This window comes from Scyliorhinus torazame, chromosome 21, assembly GCF_047496885.1.
Source record: "Scyliorhinus torazame isolate Kashiwa2021f chromosome 21, sScyTor2.1, whole genome shotgun sequence".
NCBI lineage: Eukaryota > Metazoa > Chordata > Chondrichthyes > Carcharhiniformes > Scyliorhinidae > Scyliorhinus > Scyliorhinus torazame.
The window spans coordinates 76,953,005-76,972,035 of record NC_092727.1 but is presented as its reverse complement, the minus strand read 5'-3'; the positions used below and the strand labels follow the sequence as shown (position 1 = coordinate 76,972,035).

Genomic DNA, 19,031 nt, shown 5'->3' with positions numbered 1-19,031 from the left:
CTCCTTCGTGGAGACCACAGAGTACCTCCTATCCAACTGCACTATCTCGACCAACAGTCGCTGATGCTCCTTCCTCTTCATCCTATCCTCATGGGCCTTGAACAAAATAATTTGTGCCCAAATTAAATCTCCACGAATCCACCATCCCCATCCTCTCCATAAGCCCGTCCAGCTCTCGCGTCATTCTCGATCTCCCCATCGATTTAGAGCTCAACCTATCCACCCTCGGCTCCAATTGCAATTGAAATCCCTCCCCCGCCCCAAATAATCAGCTGGTGAGAGACCCAAGTCTAGGAACACCCCCAATAGCCTCTTCACAAATCCAGCATCATCCCAATTAGGTGGACGCACATTCACCAACACCACCGGAGTCCCCAATGGGCCAAATGGTCTCCTTCTACACTGTAAATTCTATGATCACCCTTAGGCTCCATTAACTGAATTTATATTGCCTAGCTGCCATAGTGGGATTGATAATCCAGTAACACATTCCGTACACCTGTTTATTTTCTTCTCCCTGCCTGTGAGAAAATGTTCCATCTTGCTTGGTACTTTCCCACAAATACTTGTCTAAGATCTGTAAATTAGTGTGTATGGGGTGGTGGGGGTTTTGGGAAGTGGACATTCATTCCCCCACCCCACCATAATTGTGCAATATGTTGATATGTCTGTGGTTAGCCCAACCTTTTAGCTTGAATAAATTGTTTAGCCAGACAGTAACGTAATTCAGCATGAATGCAGTACGATTGGTGCTAGGACGTGTAATACATTGTTTAAAGGAGTCACAGCATGCAACATGGTATGACATGTCTGGAAAAAGCTGTTAATTCGAGCGGTGTGTTGCAAAACATCCTTTGTTGTAGAGAACAAGATAATAGGTAACTGGGCTGACAGTAGCAAATGCAGGTAATGGCGAACCTGCTTTTGAACAGAAAAGCTTTTTACTCAAAGATGTTAGACTCCAACTCACCAACTCATCAATGCTCAGGTATATTAATGCTTAATCTGTCCTCTCGCACATGGTTTGATTGTTGCTGCAAGGGTAACCAGTAATCTTTGGTCTCCCTAAAAACAGGGAGTGTGCTATTTAAATGAGACAGATCACATCAATTATTCTATCGTGTCTTTCTTGCCTCTTCACCTCCCCAGCTGCCTCCCACTCTCCCAAAAAAATATGTACAATGGCTAGGTTCAGGGATTTTTGACTTGCCTGTTATGAATTAGCATGGACTGACTGAATTAAGGAGGTATCTAAAGATGAATTCAATAACTGGCAAGCTAATTTCTATTTAGTTTACTGAAGCTTCAAAAGAAATCGAAGATTATTGCAAAATCTCAAAATATTAAGCACTTGACTTTAATGGTGAGCCTTTTTTTGTTGTTTTTTAAAATTCATTTTGGGAATTTATTCGTCACCAGCAAGGCCAACATTTATTGCTGAGCACTAGTAAGTGACCTTGAGCAAATTTTCCTTCAGCGCTTTTCGGTGACTAGGCATCATATTAGTAGTTATGAAATTATTGCATGCGCTGCGAGATTTCACTTGTTAAACTGGTGCACTGCTTTTAAATCCCTACCGCTTGCTTTTGAATGCTCACAACTGCGCAACCTTGGCAGCCAGGGGAAAAAATCCTCCAAAACAAACAAGTCGCATAGACTTATTTTCCTGCTGGAAATTCTAGCTAATGAGATTATTCATGATGCGAGTGACAGCCCTGGAGGAGACTTCCCCTCCCTGATGTTCAAAGCACTCCCTTTGAGCATTTGCTGCTGCAGCCGTTAGAGAGAGTTTACTTTTCATTTCAGTATTTGAGCATTTCCAACTCTTTATTATTACAAGTTTGTGGAAAATAATTTCATATTTGCTGTACTTGATCAAACAGGTAAGAACAGTAAAGTTGATTGTACTGGAGGGATTATCATAAAATGTTGTGTCAGTGTACAGATTTACTTAATTCGGTAAATATGAAATGATGCCTCGGGTCTGCGAATTCTCTCTCCCATTTCTAGTCTGCATACTTGCCACCTTTGAAGGTTAGAGGAGCAGGATACTAGTGAGTCATAGCCAACCGTGCTGTCAGAACAAGTACATGACCAACCTAACAGGAATATATTTTTTCCACTCTGACAGGTGGAATTGGCTGTCTCTCTCTAATGTCTCTCCTGAGATGGAACACTCTACCACTGCAGATTGCTGATGGATTATTTCTAAATGCAGGGGTATACAGTGTTTCAGAATTTAAAGGCTATATTAAATATCAAATGGGCCATTCAGGCCAATTGAATTAACAATAAATGTCTGCATTGTCTTAGAGTTGGCAGGTTAGGGTCTTCACTGTTACGAACGTCTCATCTGACTTACATCCCCATTGTGCTTCTGAGTTATGAGTCTTTCAGAGTCCTAAAAACGTGCAGTGATTCTTTTACTCCATTGAGAGGTACCCATGAGTTAGCTACAAGCTAAGGCCAGCATTTAATTCTGAGCACGAGTGAGCACATTTTCCTTCAACCTTTTGAGATGCATGGCATCATATATTGCACTGCTTTATAGGAGGTATTTTTGCCCTTTGGAAATGTTCATTAACAATGCTGACACTTTGTAGCCAAAATATAATTCATGAATCTGCTGTGATATTTAGATTTAGAATTTGAGAGCACGGAAGGGTGCAGTTTGGCCCATTGCACCTGCAGCTACTCCTGAAAAGAGCTATCTTTTTCCCTACCGTTTCCCTTTCTATTTTCTTCTTTTTGAAGTATTTATTCACTTTTTAAAACCTGTATGGTTTCTACATCCGTCACTGGTTCTTGCTCTAATAAACTTCTTTTTTTTAAAAAACATCTTTCAGCCACACCCTTCATTTTTTTTTTGTTTGAGAACTTGTGTTTTAAAAAAAAAAAAAATATTTTTCCAATTACGGGACAATTTTAGCGTGGCCAATCCACCTACCCTGCACATCTTTGGGTTGTGGGGGTGAGACCCACGCAGACAATGGGAGAATGTGCACACTCCACACGGACAGTGACCCGGGGCCAGGATTGAATCGGGTTCTTGGTGCTGTGAGGCAGCAGTGCTAACCACTGCGCCACCATGCCGCCCTTTGTTTGAGAACTTAAATATATGCACACTGGCCAGTGATTCACTGACTAGTTTTTCCTTACTCATTCCTCATTTTGCATCACATCGTCTATTAATCTCTCTCGTAATGAAAAAGGCTATGCTTTTCTTCTTACTCTTCATAAACATTGCATCTAATTACTGGTATTCCCCTTTAAACATTTTGTGTCCTCGCCACAAGGGCTGCACAAAAAAAACAAAGTTTCAATGAAATAGCTGAATGAAGAGGTCAAATGAGAAACTGCAAATCGAAAATGAAAGCAAAAAAGTTTAGTAACTTTCACTGTCCATAAATATGTACATTTTGCTGCTCCTCCCCAGTGAAACAACCGAGGCTGCCTATAACCTTTAACAACCAAACCACCCTAGCTTTTTGTCAGGCAGAATTCAGAACAGGCCACATGACCCCCATTCATTTTTCCAGGTAACCTTAAATTAAAGAGACAGTCATAGAACATAATCATATAAATGTTATGTTTTTGTAACATCTATTATTTGTTCTTCCCCCTTCCCTTCCTTTGCTCCGAACATCCTATGTTATAGGAAGGATATTGTTAAACTAGAAAGAGTGCAGAAGAGATTTACGAGGATGCTACCAGGACTTGATAGTCTGAGCTATAAGGAGAGGCTGGATAGGCTGGGAGTTTTTTCCCTGGGGCGTAGGAGGCTTGGGGGTGATCTTATAAAGGTCTATAAAATAATGAGGGGCATAGGTAAGTCAACATCTTTCCTCAAAGGTAGAGGAGTCTAGAACTAGAGGGCATATGTTTAAGGTGAGAGGGGAGAGATACAAACAAGACCAGAGGAGAAATTTCTTCACACAGAGGATGGTGAGCATCTGGAATGAGTTGCCAGAGGCAGTGGTAGAGGCGGGTACAATTTTTTCCTTTAAAAAAAAAAAACGTTAGACAGTTACATGGGCAGGGTGGGTATAGAGGGATATGGGCCAAATGCGGGCAAGTGGGACTAGCTTAGTGATAGAAACTGGGTGGCATGGACAAGCTGGGCCAAAGTGCCTGTTCCCATGCTGTAAACATCTAGAACATAGAACAATACAGCGCAGTACAGGCCCTTCGGCCCACGATGTTGCACCGAAACAAAAGCCATCTAACCTACACTATGCCATTATCATCCATATGCTTATCCAATAAACTTTTAAATGCCCTCAATGTTGGCGAGTTCACTACTGTAGCAGGTAGGGCATTCCACGGCCTCACTACTCTTTGCGTAAAGAACCTACCTCTGACCTCTGTCCTATATCTATTACCCCTCAGTTTAAAGTTATGTCCCCTCGTGCCAGCCATATCCATCCGCGGGAGAAGGCTCTCACTGTCCACCCTATCCAACCCCCTGATCATTTTGTATGCCTCTATTAAGTCTCCCCTTAACCTTCTTCTCTCCAACGAAAACAACCTCAAGTCCATCAGCCTTTCCTCATAAGATTTTCCCTCCATACCAGGCAACATCCTGGTAAATCTCCTCTGCACCCGCTCCAAAGCCTCCACGTCCTTCCTATAATGCGGTGACCAGAACTGTACGCAATACTCCAAATGCGGCCGTACCAGAGTTCTGTACAGCTGCAACATAACCTCCCGACACCGGAACTCAATCCCTCTACCAATAAAGGCCAACACTCCATAGGCCTTCTTCACAACCCTATCAACCTGGGTGGCAACTTTCAGGGATCTATGTACATGGACACCTAGATCCCTCTGCTCATCCACACTTTCAAGAACTTTACCATTAGCCAAATATTCCGCATTCCTGTTATTCCTTCCAAAGTGAATCACCTCACACTTCTCTACATTAAACTCCATTTGCCACCTCTCAGCCCAGCTCTGCAGCTTATCTATATCCCTCTGTAACCTGCTACATCCTTCCACACTATCGACAACACCACCGACTTTAGTATCGTCTGCAAATTTACTCACCCACCCTTCTGCGCCTTCCTCTAGGTCATTGATAAAAATGACAAACAGCAACGGCCCCAGAACAGATCCTTGTGGTACTCCACTTGTGACTGTACTCCATTCTGAACATTTCCCATCAACCATCACCCTCTGTCTTCTTTCAGCTAGCCAATTTCTGATCCACATCTCTAAATCGCCCTCAATCCCCAGCCTCCGTATTTTTTGCAATAGCCTACCGTGGGGAACCTTATCAAACGCTTTGCTGAAATCCATATACACCACATCAACTGCTCTACCCTCGTCTACCTGTTCAGTCACCTTCTCAAAGAACTCAATAAGGTTTGTGAGGCATGACCTACCCTTCACAAAGCCATGCTGACTATCCCTGATCATATTATTCCTATCTAGATGATTATAAATCTTGTCTCTTATAATCCCCTCCAAGACTTTACCCACTACAGACGTGAGGCTCACCGGTCTATAGTTGCCGGGGTTGTCTCTGCTCCCCTTTTTGAACAAAGGGACCACATTTGCTGTCCTCCAGTCCTCTGGCACTATTCCTGTAGCCAATGATGACATAAAAATCAAAGCCAAAGGTCCAGCAATCTCTTCCCTGGCCTCCCAGAGAATCCTAGGATAAATCCCATCAGGTCCCGGGGACTTATCTATTTTCAGCCTGTCCAGAATTGCCAACACCTCTTCCCTACGTACCTCAATGCCATCTATTCTATTAGCCTGGGGCTCAGCATTCTCCTCCACAACATTATCTTTTTCCTGAGTGAATGACTCAGAGTGAATCTATGACTCTATCCCTAATCCCATTTAATCTGCTGTTGGATGTCCCTTTCTGTTGCTCGAATTGGGTGCTGGGAGACACCTAAAGCCAGAGTAGAAGAATTTTGAGGGGGGGATGTGTGAGGCAGAGTTACACCAAAAGTGAATCAACACTTTCTTCCACCTTTGCACCAGTTCCTGCATCTGTTTTGTCTCTCCCCTTTTACTGTTGAAGCAGCAATCTATACCTTTGTCCCTCCAGTGGTTTAATTCCCAGTTGCCCTTCTAACTTGGCTCCAGCATTAATTCTTCAAACTTAATATCTCTCAAAATATCCGGGCTGCATCCTTGTTCACACTAGGCTCTACACTTCAGTAGCTCTAGTTTCTTCAAGTTCAACCGGCTCCCTTTGCCCAAACTGGTCAAATGTTCTGTTTTTAGACTGGCTCTCTTCTATCTTTGCAATCCTCTCCTGCTGTATACCCTCATACCCTCTGGCACATCATTTAACACCAAACCTATCCTTGGACCCCCCCTCTCAACTACCATCATTGTTTTTTTTCTGTTTATTCAGCCTCTGTGTTCCTATTCTCTGGGATTTTGTAACCCACTATTGCCATCTGTTTCAAACTGTTCGTCTACCTGTTTATCCTTGTTAAGTTTCTAGCACTTGGAATCAAAGGATTACATTTGGCCAAGCCAGTTTCTGCTGGTGTTTCCACTCTGGCCTCCTCTTGTTCCTCCTCATCTAACTATATCGGCATCTATAAATGCATCTATACTGTTCACCTCAACTACTTCCTAGGATCATAACGCTCCACATTCTCAGCATTTTCTGGGTAAATATAATTTTTGTGAATTCCCTTTTTGATTTCTTGGTGACTATTTTATATTGATAGCCTCTGATTTTGCTCTTCTCCACAAGTGGAAACACTTTCATTGTGTTTAGTCTATCAAGCGCCTTCATAATCTTAAAGATCTTTATAATGTCACTCCTTAGCTAGAACTTTGAAGAGTTGTTGTGTCATCCTTTCGTGTATCTGAACTGGAAGTTCAGATTTCTTTTAAAACTATCGGTCCTTTGGTCCTCCACAGTGCCTCTATCCTTTTAATAATATAGCAAACAGAACACATTTTAACCCCCTTTATTCTAAAATGTTCCAAGCCGTTTTGATCAGCTTCCACTTGAGCACTGTATAAATGAAAGCTGTAGCAGATATCACAGTTCTAAGGTTTATGAATATGTTATGTTTTAAGCTATGGGCTCAGTTGAGCAACCTCATTGCACCCGGCGCGGATCCAGGCGTGCCATATGAATAGCGGGAAAGACCAAAATAGAGATTTGCGCTGGGTGCGAACCAGTTTGAGATTCACCTGACCTGATCCTGATGGCAAGTTCCGGATCACGCCCAGAAATGGCGAGAATATCATTAGACCTCATTTGCATTAATTTCAATCTCATTAACAGGATTGACATTGAATGCAGCAACCTCCCAGGAATTCCCCAATTCCCCAACGAGAAGTCACACAGGCATCGTTTACTACACCTTTGCGAAAACAGGAAGCTGGCACAGTGGCTACTGAGGGGAGCGGAGTTGCCATTTCCATTTTCTGGCATGCAGCTCAAGGGCATTGGAGCTTTGCATCTATGAGGCCTTCAATCCATTTTTAAATATTATGGATACCCATAATGGAGGCAACCATAGCTGCAGCCTGTCTGTCCTACCAAACACTTCCAGGACAGAACCCTGCTGCCGCTTCTATCCTGAAATTCAATTTCAGTCCTGTTGACTGTGAGAAGCCTTTAGCTTCACAGCTGAAGGCTATTTCAAATGAGGAATTAGCCTTGGTAGCTGTGATAGCACTTCACGCTCCTCAACTCTCAGGTGCCTCCTCGACACGTTCCATGTCTCAGAGGATGATTAGTGCACTGCAGGTCCAGCAAACTTTGAAGCCTGAACAGTGTATCTGAACTCAAGGAGCATCAGTACCATAGAGGCAACTGCCAACAATCAAACACTAAAGAGCAGGGCTTCAGCACTGTGGATCTTCTTGAGACCAAAGGGTAAGTGTGTGAATGAGTGGAAGGCAGCTGTGCGCAGTGTATTAATGTTCCCGGCAGAGGCCTGTTGTCTAGGGGCTCCTGATGTGGCCGGCGGTGAGTGTACAGTACAAGGTTTGCCAGCACAAGAGGCTCACAGGATGGCACTATGAGACAAAACGTACACGTAAGATGGGGAGGCTTGAGGGAGTTGAGGCTGCCAGGGCGGAAGCCCTAATTGATTGTAGGTCTCCTTCTCCAATTCCTTACAGATATAATGATGTCTGCTGCTGTGGATCCCGCAAACTCTGTCTTCTTGTTGCTCACGGCAGCCAAGGCGGGCGGACATTGAAGATGGTAGAAAAGCCAACACAGGTTGGAGGCGGCACTCCAGCTGTAGGGAACAGTCGCACACCCTGAAGACCCGGCTTCCCATCAGGCTGAGGATGGACCCAGAAGGGGAGGCCAGCGACAGCCAAAGGTGTACACGTGACATTGGTTATTCAATGAGCTAACGGACACCAAGTGCTGCAGAACACTGAGTCTCAGCAGGGAGACAGTGCGGCAACTGTGCCATGTCCTCGGGGACTTGGCACTCCGTGAAAAGGAGCACACTCACTCCCGGTGATCTCCCAGTGAAGGTCACTGCAGCCCTGATCTTTTATACCACCGGGTCATTCCATGGCTCGAGCGGGAACTGTGTAGCATATCACAATCTACTGCCCATACCTGCATCCGTGAGGTTACAGATGCTCTATGTCCGGGCATCCAACTATATCAAATTCCATCTGGACCAGACTCTCCAAAATGCCCGGGATGCTGGATCTGCTGCCATCGCTGGGATGCCCCAGGTCCAGGGGGCGATCGATGGCACACATGTCTTGTGAGCACCATAGCATCAGGGGGTGCCCTTTACTAACAGGGAGAGGTTCCACCACCTGAATTTTCAGAACGTGTGTAACCACCACCGCCAGATCATGACCATGTGTGCCTGTTCCCCAGAGAGCGTGCATGGCAGCTATATCCTGGGGCACTGAGATCCCTAGTAACTTTGAGGACCACCCCAGGATGACTGGTTGGATTGTGGGCGATAAAGGATACCCACTGGGGTCATGGCTGATGACGCCGGTGAGAAGGCCTGAGACCCGATATAATGAGGCCATGCTGTTATTGAGCAGTGCAATGGCCTGCTGAAAATGCATTTCTGATGTCTGGACCACTCTGGTGGTGCCCTGCAGTACACCCCTCAGGGGTGCCCTCCACAATCTGGCACAGCAACGGGGCGACATAATGGAGGAGGAGGTGATCCAGAAGGACTGGAGGACGAGCCCGAGGAGGAGTTAGAGGATTGAGGACAGATGGCGGCAGGGCTTCAACATGTGAAGAGGACCAGGGAGACCCTCATCATCTCCAGATTCTCCTAGGACGAGGCTGTGTTCATCTGCTCAACTCTCCCTCTGAACCTGCCCTGCCATCTCACCGCTCCCTGCCCAGCCAATTTGTTCTCTCCTCCAAGGTCTGTGTAACATTACTTCAGGGTGATGGGCCTGTGTTGGCACTATCATCGGGTCACTATCCAAGGAAGGAGAGCGATGATAGCTCGCTATGAGGAAAGCTCCAGTGCTTCTCAGATTCTGCAAAATTACTGCTATCTTTCTGCTGACAACACGCTCGCACCCATCCTCTGAACGGATTTGCATCAGGGGCTTGAGATCCTGCACCACAGGCTGACCCGTTGTGAAGATTAACTGCACATGTATCAGGTATGACAGCTTACAAGACCAATTCCTTATTAGCAATAGCTTTCAACTGTGAAACTAGAGGCTGCTCACAGTCAAAGGGAGTTAAAGTGACCGTAACATATAACCAAAAGCAGGCCATGGTCGGACATTTTCGTAGGACAGACAGGCAGCAACTGTAGGTCCCCCTGTAATGGGTATCCACAATATTTAAAGATGGCTTGAAGCCCTCCCGAACACCCCACTTCCCACCCCGACCCCAGGGACGGCCCCTGATCTGGAACGCTTTAGCCTCCCGACAAGGCCCAACCGTCCTGAGGGGTCCCCCACTGCCCCGCCGCCAGCACTGGGGCAGCAGCTCCAGTCCCATTGAGCTGCATGCCCGAAAATGCAAATGGCTACTCACCTCCTCCGTTCCCCTCAGCAGCCATTGCGCCAGCTTCACATTTCCAAAAGGAGTACGAAACGACGCCCACCTGATTTCTCGCTGGATGCCAGTTAATACCCAGGAGCTTGTTACATTCAACTTCAATCTCACTAATGAGATGAAAATTGGTGCTAATTTATGTGCACCATATTTGGGTATGATCCGAACTCTCCATTGGGAGCGGGTCGGTTAGATGGAAAAACTGATTCACTCCCGCGCAAATCTTGGATTTTGACCTTTCCCACTATTTAACTGGCGCACTCAGATCTGTGCCGGGCGCAACATGGTGGTTAAATACGCCCAATATCTTTTGTCATGAAATAAGTGCATTTTGTACAGTATACTGGCACATGTATGAAACTCTTTTTCTGACCTTTTTCCCTTTATTTTATAATGGGCAGGGATATAGTTGCTGTCTCTGCATCTTATACAGTACCTAAAAAGACTAGCCAGTAGCCAGATGGAAATACATGCACAGTTGCAAAGAAACATTTATTGTGTATTAATCCAAGAATCCTGTAAGATATTCACTGGTAATGTCATAATTATGTTCAGTAAGAAGTCTTGCTATGCCAGGTTAAAGTCCAACAGGTTTGTTTCGAATCACTAGCTTTCAGAGCACAGCTCCTTCCTCAGGTAAATGAAGAGGTGGGTTCCAGAAAGATATATATATATATATATATACATATATATATATAGACAAAGTCAAAGATGCAAGACGATACTTGGAATGCGAGTCTTTGCAGGTAATTAAGTCTTTACATGTCCAGACGGAGCAACTGGAGAGAGGGATAATCCCAGGTTGAACAGGTGTGAATTGTCTCAAGCCAGGACAGTTGGCAGGATTTTGCAAGCCCAGGTAAGATGGTGGGGGGTGAATGTAATGCGACATGAATCCAAGGTCCCGGTTGAGGCCGTATGCATGTGTGCGGAACTTGGCTGTAAGTTTCTCCTCGGCGATTCTGCGTTGTCGCGCGTCCTGAAGTCCACCTTGGAGAATGCTTACCCGAAGATCAAAGGCTGAATGCCCTTGACTGCTGAAGTGTTCCCCGACTGGAAGGGAACATTCCTGCTGGCGATTGTCGCGCGATGTCCGTTCAGCCATTGTCGCAGTGTCTGCATGGTCTCACCAATGTACCACGCTTCGGGACATCCTTTCCTGCAGGGTATGAGATGGACAACGATGGCCGAGTCGCACGAGTATGTACCACGTACCTGGTGGGTGGTGTTCTCGCGTGTAATGTTGGTATCCATGTCGATGATCTGGCACATCTTGCAGAAATTGCCATGGCAGGGTTGCGTGGTGCCGTGGTCGCTGTTCTGAAGGCTGGGTAGTTTGCTGCAAGCAATAGTCTGTTTGAGGTTGCACGATTGTTTGAAGGCAAGTGGTGGGGGGGTGGGGATGACCTTGGCAAGATGTTCGTCTTCATCAATGACGTGTTGAAGGCTGCGAAGAGGGTGTCGTAGTTTCTCCGCTCCAGGGAAGTACTGGACGAAGAAGGGTACTCTATTGGTTGTGTCCCGTGTTTGCCTTCTGAGGAGATCGGTGCGGTTTTTTGCCGTGGCACGTTGGAACTGTCGATCGATGAGCCGAGCGCCATATCCCGTTCGTACGAGGGCATCTTTCAGCGTATGTAGATGTCTGTTACGCTCGTCCTCCTCGACTTTGTCTATATATATATATGCTCCTGGAACCCACCTCCTCATTCACCTGAGGAAGGAGCTGTGCTCCAAAAGCTAATGATTCGAAACAAACCTGTTGGACTTTAACCTGGTATTGTAAGACTTCTTACTGTGCTCACCCCAGTCCAACGCCGACATCCCCACTTCATTATGTTCAGCGACGAGATCACTGGGAGTTGTTTATTTTGTTTATAGTATTTGTCAACAATGACCAAAGCAGTTATTTTAATTATGTGCATCTTTATTCATTATGTTCTATATACCTTTGAATACCTCAAATTACCAATGAGGAAGAAGCTCTGTCTGTTTTTGTGTTTCATGCCCAATTTGTATTCTGTATATCTGTTAACCCCCATACTATGTTTAAGCCCATCCTTATTCCCTTTGCTTCCTTTTTCTCCTAGTGAAGCAAAATAGTGCTTTATGTAGGAGCCTGTGGTGTGACTTTGCGATGGTATTTACCTGCAGAATCTCAGAATAACTAATTAGATTATGTACTTTGGGATGTTTCTGGCATAAGGGGAAGCAGTATGTAAATTGCAAGCTTGTATTTTTGATTGAAACCTTTCTGAAATAGATCTTATCTTCTACTGAACCTGTACCTGTTACATTGTATGTAAAGGATGCATGCTTTGTTGCATGAATTTATTCTTGATGTGTTGGTGGTCACAGATCTGTTTATGTATTTATGTAGTCACATGTACCAATATCAATGGGGTGTTGGGAGAGTGCGAATGTTGCATCTTGTTTTCTACAAAACAACTTTACAAAGGTGTCTAATCATTTTGAGAAAATTGTTTCAACATGTTATCAATTAGTAAATGTCAGTAATATAAATACAGGACAAATGGCTAATGCATTGTAAAACTATTCACCCAACTCCTCTTCCTTATGTATCAGATTACCTCAATTGATTTAATTTCTACCCTTCTGCACAGGTGATTCAGAACAGGAACTGGGACCCCCACCATCTGTGGATGAGGCTGCAAATACACTCATGACACGACTAGGTTTTCTGCTGGGAGATAAAGCCTCAGAGGTACAGACAAGCACAGAATTCAGTATGGAGGAACAGGATGAAAATCAGGTATGATTCTGTTTAGGAACAATATTTAAATATGATATGTAAATGTTTGTGATGTTATACACTGGATACCTGAACTAAGTTAGCATTGTTAGAGATACTGTATCATATTTAGTGCATTACTGGATTTTAAGAATGTCTTTCAAGCCTGGGTCCACAACGCATTACCCTAAGTCTCTGGGTTTCTAGTGTAGTGACAATATCGCTACGTCACTACCTCCCCTTGCCAATTTTGAGCTGAACTTGGCTCTTAGCTCCACCTCATAATAATTGAAACCCTCATAACTTGAACACACAATTGCCTGTTAGCCTGCAGATGGTTTATTCTCCGTTGGCTAAATGAGCGCAACTCCCACGCAAATTGTTTGACACCCTGACAGGGCAGCCAGCTTAATTGGTACCCCATCCACCACCTTATAGCATCCATTCCTGCGTCATCTGTGTACTGTGGCTGCAATGTGTGAGATTCACAGGCACTGTGTCAACTTACATTGATGGTTTCATTGATGGTTCTTCCCAACCTGTAACCTCCACGGCTTGGAAGGACAAGGACAGCATGCATGGGAACGCCAAGTTCTCAAACATTCCCCTCCAAATTGCATACCTTCCTGTCTGAGAGACCTATCACATTTCCTCCACAGTCATTGAATCAAAAACCTTAAACACTATTTAACAGCATTGTGAATGTATCAACGTCACACAGGCACAGGGGTTTGAGAAGAGTAAAACTGCCACCATCTTCCTGAGGGCAACTAGGGGTGGGCAAAGATATCGACCTTGTTAGAGACACCTACATCTCTTGAGTGAATTTTAAAAATAACATTTTATTTCTTTGCCATTTATTGGTCCATAAATGTGCCACCAAAAATTTCTTATCTGGTTGTTATAAAATTTCTCGCTCGCCACATTTGACTTGAAAGAAAGGAGTTGGGCCTGCCACCTGTGGACTAGTAGTTCAAGAAGGTAGTTCCGCACACACCGTGATCCAAGTGGGAATCGAACCTGGGACCCTGGTGCTGTGAAGCAACAGTGCTAACCACTGTGCTACCATGTTAGTGATGACAAATGCTGGCCTTGCCAGCGAAGTCCATATCCCTTGAATAAAAAAAACATAGATTGAAGATGGTCACATGGGCTGCCGAGTACCAAGGTGGGCTGTTTAAAAGGCTAGTTCTTATGTTTTAAATCCTTTAGTCCTCATCCTTCAATGCCCTTCACCATCCAAACTATTTCCCCATGCCCCATCCATGTTAACTTATGCCGCCCGCCACCCCAATGATCCCTTATGCCCTCCATGTGAACTAATACCTCCACCCAACCCCATAGTCCCTCATAGGCTCCCTGCTAACTTACTGCCAATTCATGCCAACACACCCACCATCTGTGGCCCTTACATCCATTGTGCCAACTCAAACAGTATCCACTTGGAGCCATGTTGAGAAGAAATAAAGGTCTAAATATGTTTTACAGCCTTCACTATTAGAAAAAAATACTTGTTCATTAAGGTCCATTCAACATTTTTAGATCCCTTCATGTGCTTAATCCTTATGAAACTTGACTCTTCATCATAATCCCACATCAAAGACAGTTAATCCTTTAATAATCTATTTGAGCTGTCAAATTGTGAACTTAACACCTCCGCCGACCCTGGTGTGAAAACGTTAGATCCTGGAAAGAAGCCAAGTATTTTTTAAAAAAATATTTTATTGAAAATTTTTGGCCAACCATCACAGTACATTGTGTATCCTTTACACAGTAATATAACAATATCAATAACAATGGCCAGTTTTATAAACAAGAAATAAATAATATATAAACAAAAACAAAACTAAATGGCAACTGCCTTGTCCCAGATAAATATTCTCCAAAAATATGTTTTAACAGTCCAATATACAATTATCTATAACAACAACCTATACATATTATACTTATATATTAACATCCCTGAGAATCCCTCTGGTTCCTCCCCCCCCCCCCCCCTGGGCTGCTGCTGCTGTCTTCTTCTTTTCCATTCCCTCTATCTTTCTGTGAGGTATTCGACGAACGGTTGCCACCGCCTGGTGAACCCTTGAGCCGATCCCCTTAGGACGAACTTAATCCGTTCCAGCTTTATAAACCCTGCCATGTCATTTATCCAGGTCTCCACACCCGGGGTCTTGGCTTCCTTCCACATCAACAGTATCCTGCGCCGGGCTACTAGGGACGCAAAGGCCAAAACATCAGCCTCTCTCGCCTCCTGCACTCCCGACTCTTCTGCAACCCCAAATATAGCCAACCCCCAGCTTGGTTCGACCTGGACCCCCACTACCTTTGAAAGCACCTTTGTCACCCACACCCAAAACCCCTGTAGTGCCAGACATGACCAGAACATGTGGGTGTGATTCGCTGGGCTTTTCGAGCATCTCGCACACCTATCCTCTACTCCAAAAAATTTGCTAAGCCGTGTTCCAGTCATATGCGCCCTGTGTAACACCTTAAATTGTATCAGGCTTAGCCTGGCACACGAGGACGATGAGTTTACCCTACTTAGGGCATCAGCCCACAGCCCCTCCTCAATCTCCTCCCCCAGCTCTTCTTCCCATTTCCCTTTCAGCTCGTCTACCATAATCTCCCCCTCGTCTCTCATCTCCCTATATATGTCTGACACCTTACCGTCCCACACCCATGTCTTTGAGATCACTCTGTCCTGCACCTCCTGCGTTGGGAGCTGCGGGAATTCCCTCACCTGTTGCCTCGTAAAAGCCCTCAGTTGCATATACCGGAATGCATTCCCTTGGGGCAACCCATATTTTTCGGTCAGCGCTCCCAGACTTGCAAACGTCCCATCTACAAACAGATCTCTCAATTGTGTTACTCCTGCTCTTTGCCATGTTCCAAATCCCCCATCCATTCTCCCCGGAGCAAACCTATGATTATTTCTTATCGGGGACCACACCGAGGCTCCCGTCTTTCCCCTATGCCGTCTCCATTGCCCCCAAATTTTCAGAGTAGCCACCACCACCGGGCTTGTGGTGTATTTCTTCGGTGAGAACGGCAACGGCGCCGTCACCATGGCTTGTAGGCAAGTCCCCCTACAGGACGCCTTCTCCAATCTCTTCCACGCCGCTCCCTCCTCTTCTCCCATCCACTTACATACCATTGAGATGTTGGCGGCCCAGTAGTACTCACTCAGGCTCGGTAGCGCCAGCCCCCCCCTATCCCTACTACGCTGCAAAAATCCCTTCCTCTCACTCGGGGTCTTCCCGGCCCACACAAAACTCATGATACTCTTCTCAATCCTTTTGAAAAAAGCCTTCGTGATCACCACCGGGAGGCACTGAAACACAAAGAGGAATCTCGAGAGGACCACCATTTTAACCGCTTGTACCCTCCCTGCCAGTGACAGGGATACCATGTCCCATCTGTTGAAGTCCTCCTCCATCTGTTCCACCAACCTATGCAATGTACCCCAATTCTTGGCTATCTGGATCCCCAAGTAGCGAAAGTCCCTTGTTGCCTTCCTCAGCGGTAAGTCCTCTATTTCTCTGCTCTGCTCCCCTGGATGCACCACAAACAGCTCACTTTTCCCCATGTTCAGCTTATATCCTGAAAATTCTCCATGGACTACCCCCGGGACACAATCCTCTATCCTCATTGCCATTACCTTGGCCAGAATCTTAGCGTCTACATTTAGGAGGGAAATAGGTCTATAGGACCCGCATTGCAGCGGGTCTTTTTCCTTCTTTAGGAGAAGCGATATCGTTGCCTCCGACATAGTCGGGGGCAGCTGTCCCCTTTCCTTCGCCTCATTAAAGGTTCTCATCAGTATCGGGGCAAGCAAGTCCACATATTTCCTATAAAATTCGACTGGAAATCCATCCGGTCCCGGAGCCTTCCCCGCCTGCATACTCCTAATTCCTTTCACTACTTCCTCTATCTCGATCTGTGCTCCCAGTCCCACCCTCTCCTGCTCCTCCACCTTAGGAAATTCCAGCCGGTCCAGGAAGCACATCATTCTCTCCTTCCCATCCGGGGGCCGAGCTTCGTATAATCTTTTATAGAATGCCTTGAACACTACATTCACTCTCTCCGCTCCCCGCTCTATCTCTCCTTCCTCATCCCTTACTCCCCCTATTTCCCTCGCTGCTCCCCTTTTCCTCAATTCATGGGCCAGCAACCTGCTCGCCTTCTCCCCATACTCATACTGTACATCCTGTGCCTTCCTCCACTGTGCTTCTGCAGTACCCGTTATCAGCAAGTCAAATTCCACGTGTAACCTTTGCCTTTCCCTGTACAGTCCCTCCTCCGGTGCCTCCGCATATTGCCTGTCCACCCTCAGAAGTTCTTGCAGCAACCGCTCCCGTTCCCTACTCTCCTGCTTTCCTTTATGTGCCCTTATTGATATCAGCTCCCCTCTGACCACTGCCTTCAGCGCCTCCCAGACCACTCCCACCTGGACCTCCCCGTTATCATTGAGTTCCAAGTATTTTTCAATGCACCCCCTCACCCTTAGACACACCCCTTCATCTGCCATTAGTCCCATGTCCATTCTCCAGGGTGGACGCCCTTCTGTTTCCTCCCCTATCTTCAAGTCTACCCAATGTGGAGCGTGATCCGAAATGGCTATAGCCGTATACTCCGTCCCCCTCACCTTCGGGATCAACGCCCTTCCCAAAACAAAAAAGTCTATTCGCGAATAAACTTTGTGGACATAGGAGAAAAACGAAAACTCCTTACTCCTAGGTCTGCTAAATCTCCACGGGTCTACTCCTCCCATCTGCTCCATAAAATCTTTAAGCACCTTGGCTGCAGCCGGCCTCCTTCCAGTCCTGGATCTCGACCTGTCCAGCCCTGGCTCCAGCACCGTATTAAAATCTCCCCCCATTACCAACTTTCCCATCTCTAGGTCCGGGATGCGTCCTAGCATACGCCTCATAAAATTGGCATCATCCCAGTCGGGGCATATACGTTTACCAAGACCACCGCCTCTCCCTGTAATTTGCCACTCACCATCACGTATCTGCCCCCGCTATCCGCCACTATGGTCTTTGCCTCAAACATAACCCGCTTCCCCACTAGTATAGCCACCCCCCTGTTTTTCGCATCTAGCCCCGAATGAAACACCTGCCCCACCCATCCTTTGCGTAGTCTAACCTGGTCTATAAGTTTCAAGTGCGTCTCTTGTAACATAACCACGTCTGCCTTAAGTTTCTTAAGGTGTGCGAGTACTTGTGCCCTCTTTATCGGCCCGTTCAGCCCTCTCACATTCCACGTGATCAACCGGGTTGGGAGGCTTTTTACCCCCCCCCCCTTGTCGATTAGCCACCCCCTTTTTCCAGCTCTTCACCCAGTTCCCACGCAGCTGTGTCCCCCCCAGGCGGTGCCCCCCCTCCCACCCCACCCCATTCTGGCTCCCCCTTCTCCCCAGCAGCAGCAACCCAGTAACTCCCCCCTCCCACCCCCCCCACCCCCCCCCCCCCCCGCTAGATCCCCCACTAGCGTAGTTACACCCCCCATGTTGCTCCCAGAAGTCAGCAAACTCTGGCCGACCTCGGCTTCCCCCGTGACCTCGGCTCGCACCGTGCGACGCCCCCTCCTTCCTGCTTCCCTATTCCCGCCATGATTATCATAGCGCGGGAACAAAGCCTTTTGGCCCCGCCCCCCATGGCCAACGCCCCATCTCCTCCACCTCCCTTCCTCCCTCCACCACCACCTGTGGAAGAGAGAAAAGTTACCACATCGCAGGATTAATAACGTAAAACTCATCTTTCCCCCCCTCTTTTCCCCCCCCCATACTCGCCCCACCACTTTGTTTCAAACGTTCTTTTTTAATAACCCGCTTATTCCAGTTTTTCTTCCACATAAAAGTCCACGCCTCATCCGCCATCTCAAAGTAGTGGTGCCTCCCTTGATATGTGACCCACAGTCTTGCCGGTTGCAGCATTCCAAATTTTATCTTCTTTTTGTGAAGCACCGCCTTGGCCCGATTAAAGCTCGCCCTCCTTCTCGCCACCTCCGCACTCCAGTCTTGATATACGCGGATCACCGCGTTCTCCCACCTACTGCTCCGAGTTTTCTTTGCCCATCTAAGGACCATCTCTTTGTCCTTAAAACGGAGGAATCTCACCACTATGGCTCTAGGAATTTCTCCTGCTCTCGGTCCTCGCGCCATAACTCGATAGGCTCCCTCCACCTCCAGCGGACCCGCCGGGGCCTCCGCTCCCATTAACGAGTGCAGCATCGTGCTCACATATGCCCCGACGTCTGCTCCTTCTGCAC

General features: G+C 46.4%; 1 protein-coding gene across 19 annotated transcripts in view; it reads left to right on the top strand.

Moving 5' to 3' along the window:
* tanc2a (tetratricopeptide repeat, ankyrin repeat and coiled-coil containing 2a) overlaps positions 1–19,031 on the top strand; it is a 1,428,811-nt gene that overhangs the window by 824,460 nt on the left and 585,320 nt on the right. For 18 of the 19 annotated variants that reach the window (XR_011937462.1, XM_072486954.1, XM_072486971.1 and 15 more), the window contains one exon: positions 12,628–12,776. Coding sequence is in view for 18 of the 19 variants with exons in the window: in XM_072486954.1 (XP_072343055.1) it covers positions 12,628–12,776 (149 nt within the window). In the remaining variant the exon portion in view is untranslated. Of the gene's footprint in view, positions 1–1,801; positions 1,884–12,627; positions 12,777–19,031 lie in introns of those variants that run through there. The other variant, XM_072486969.1, reaches the window with a different exon arrangement.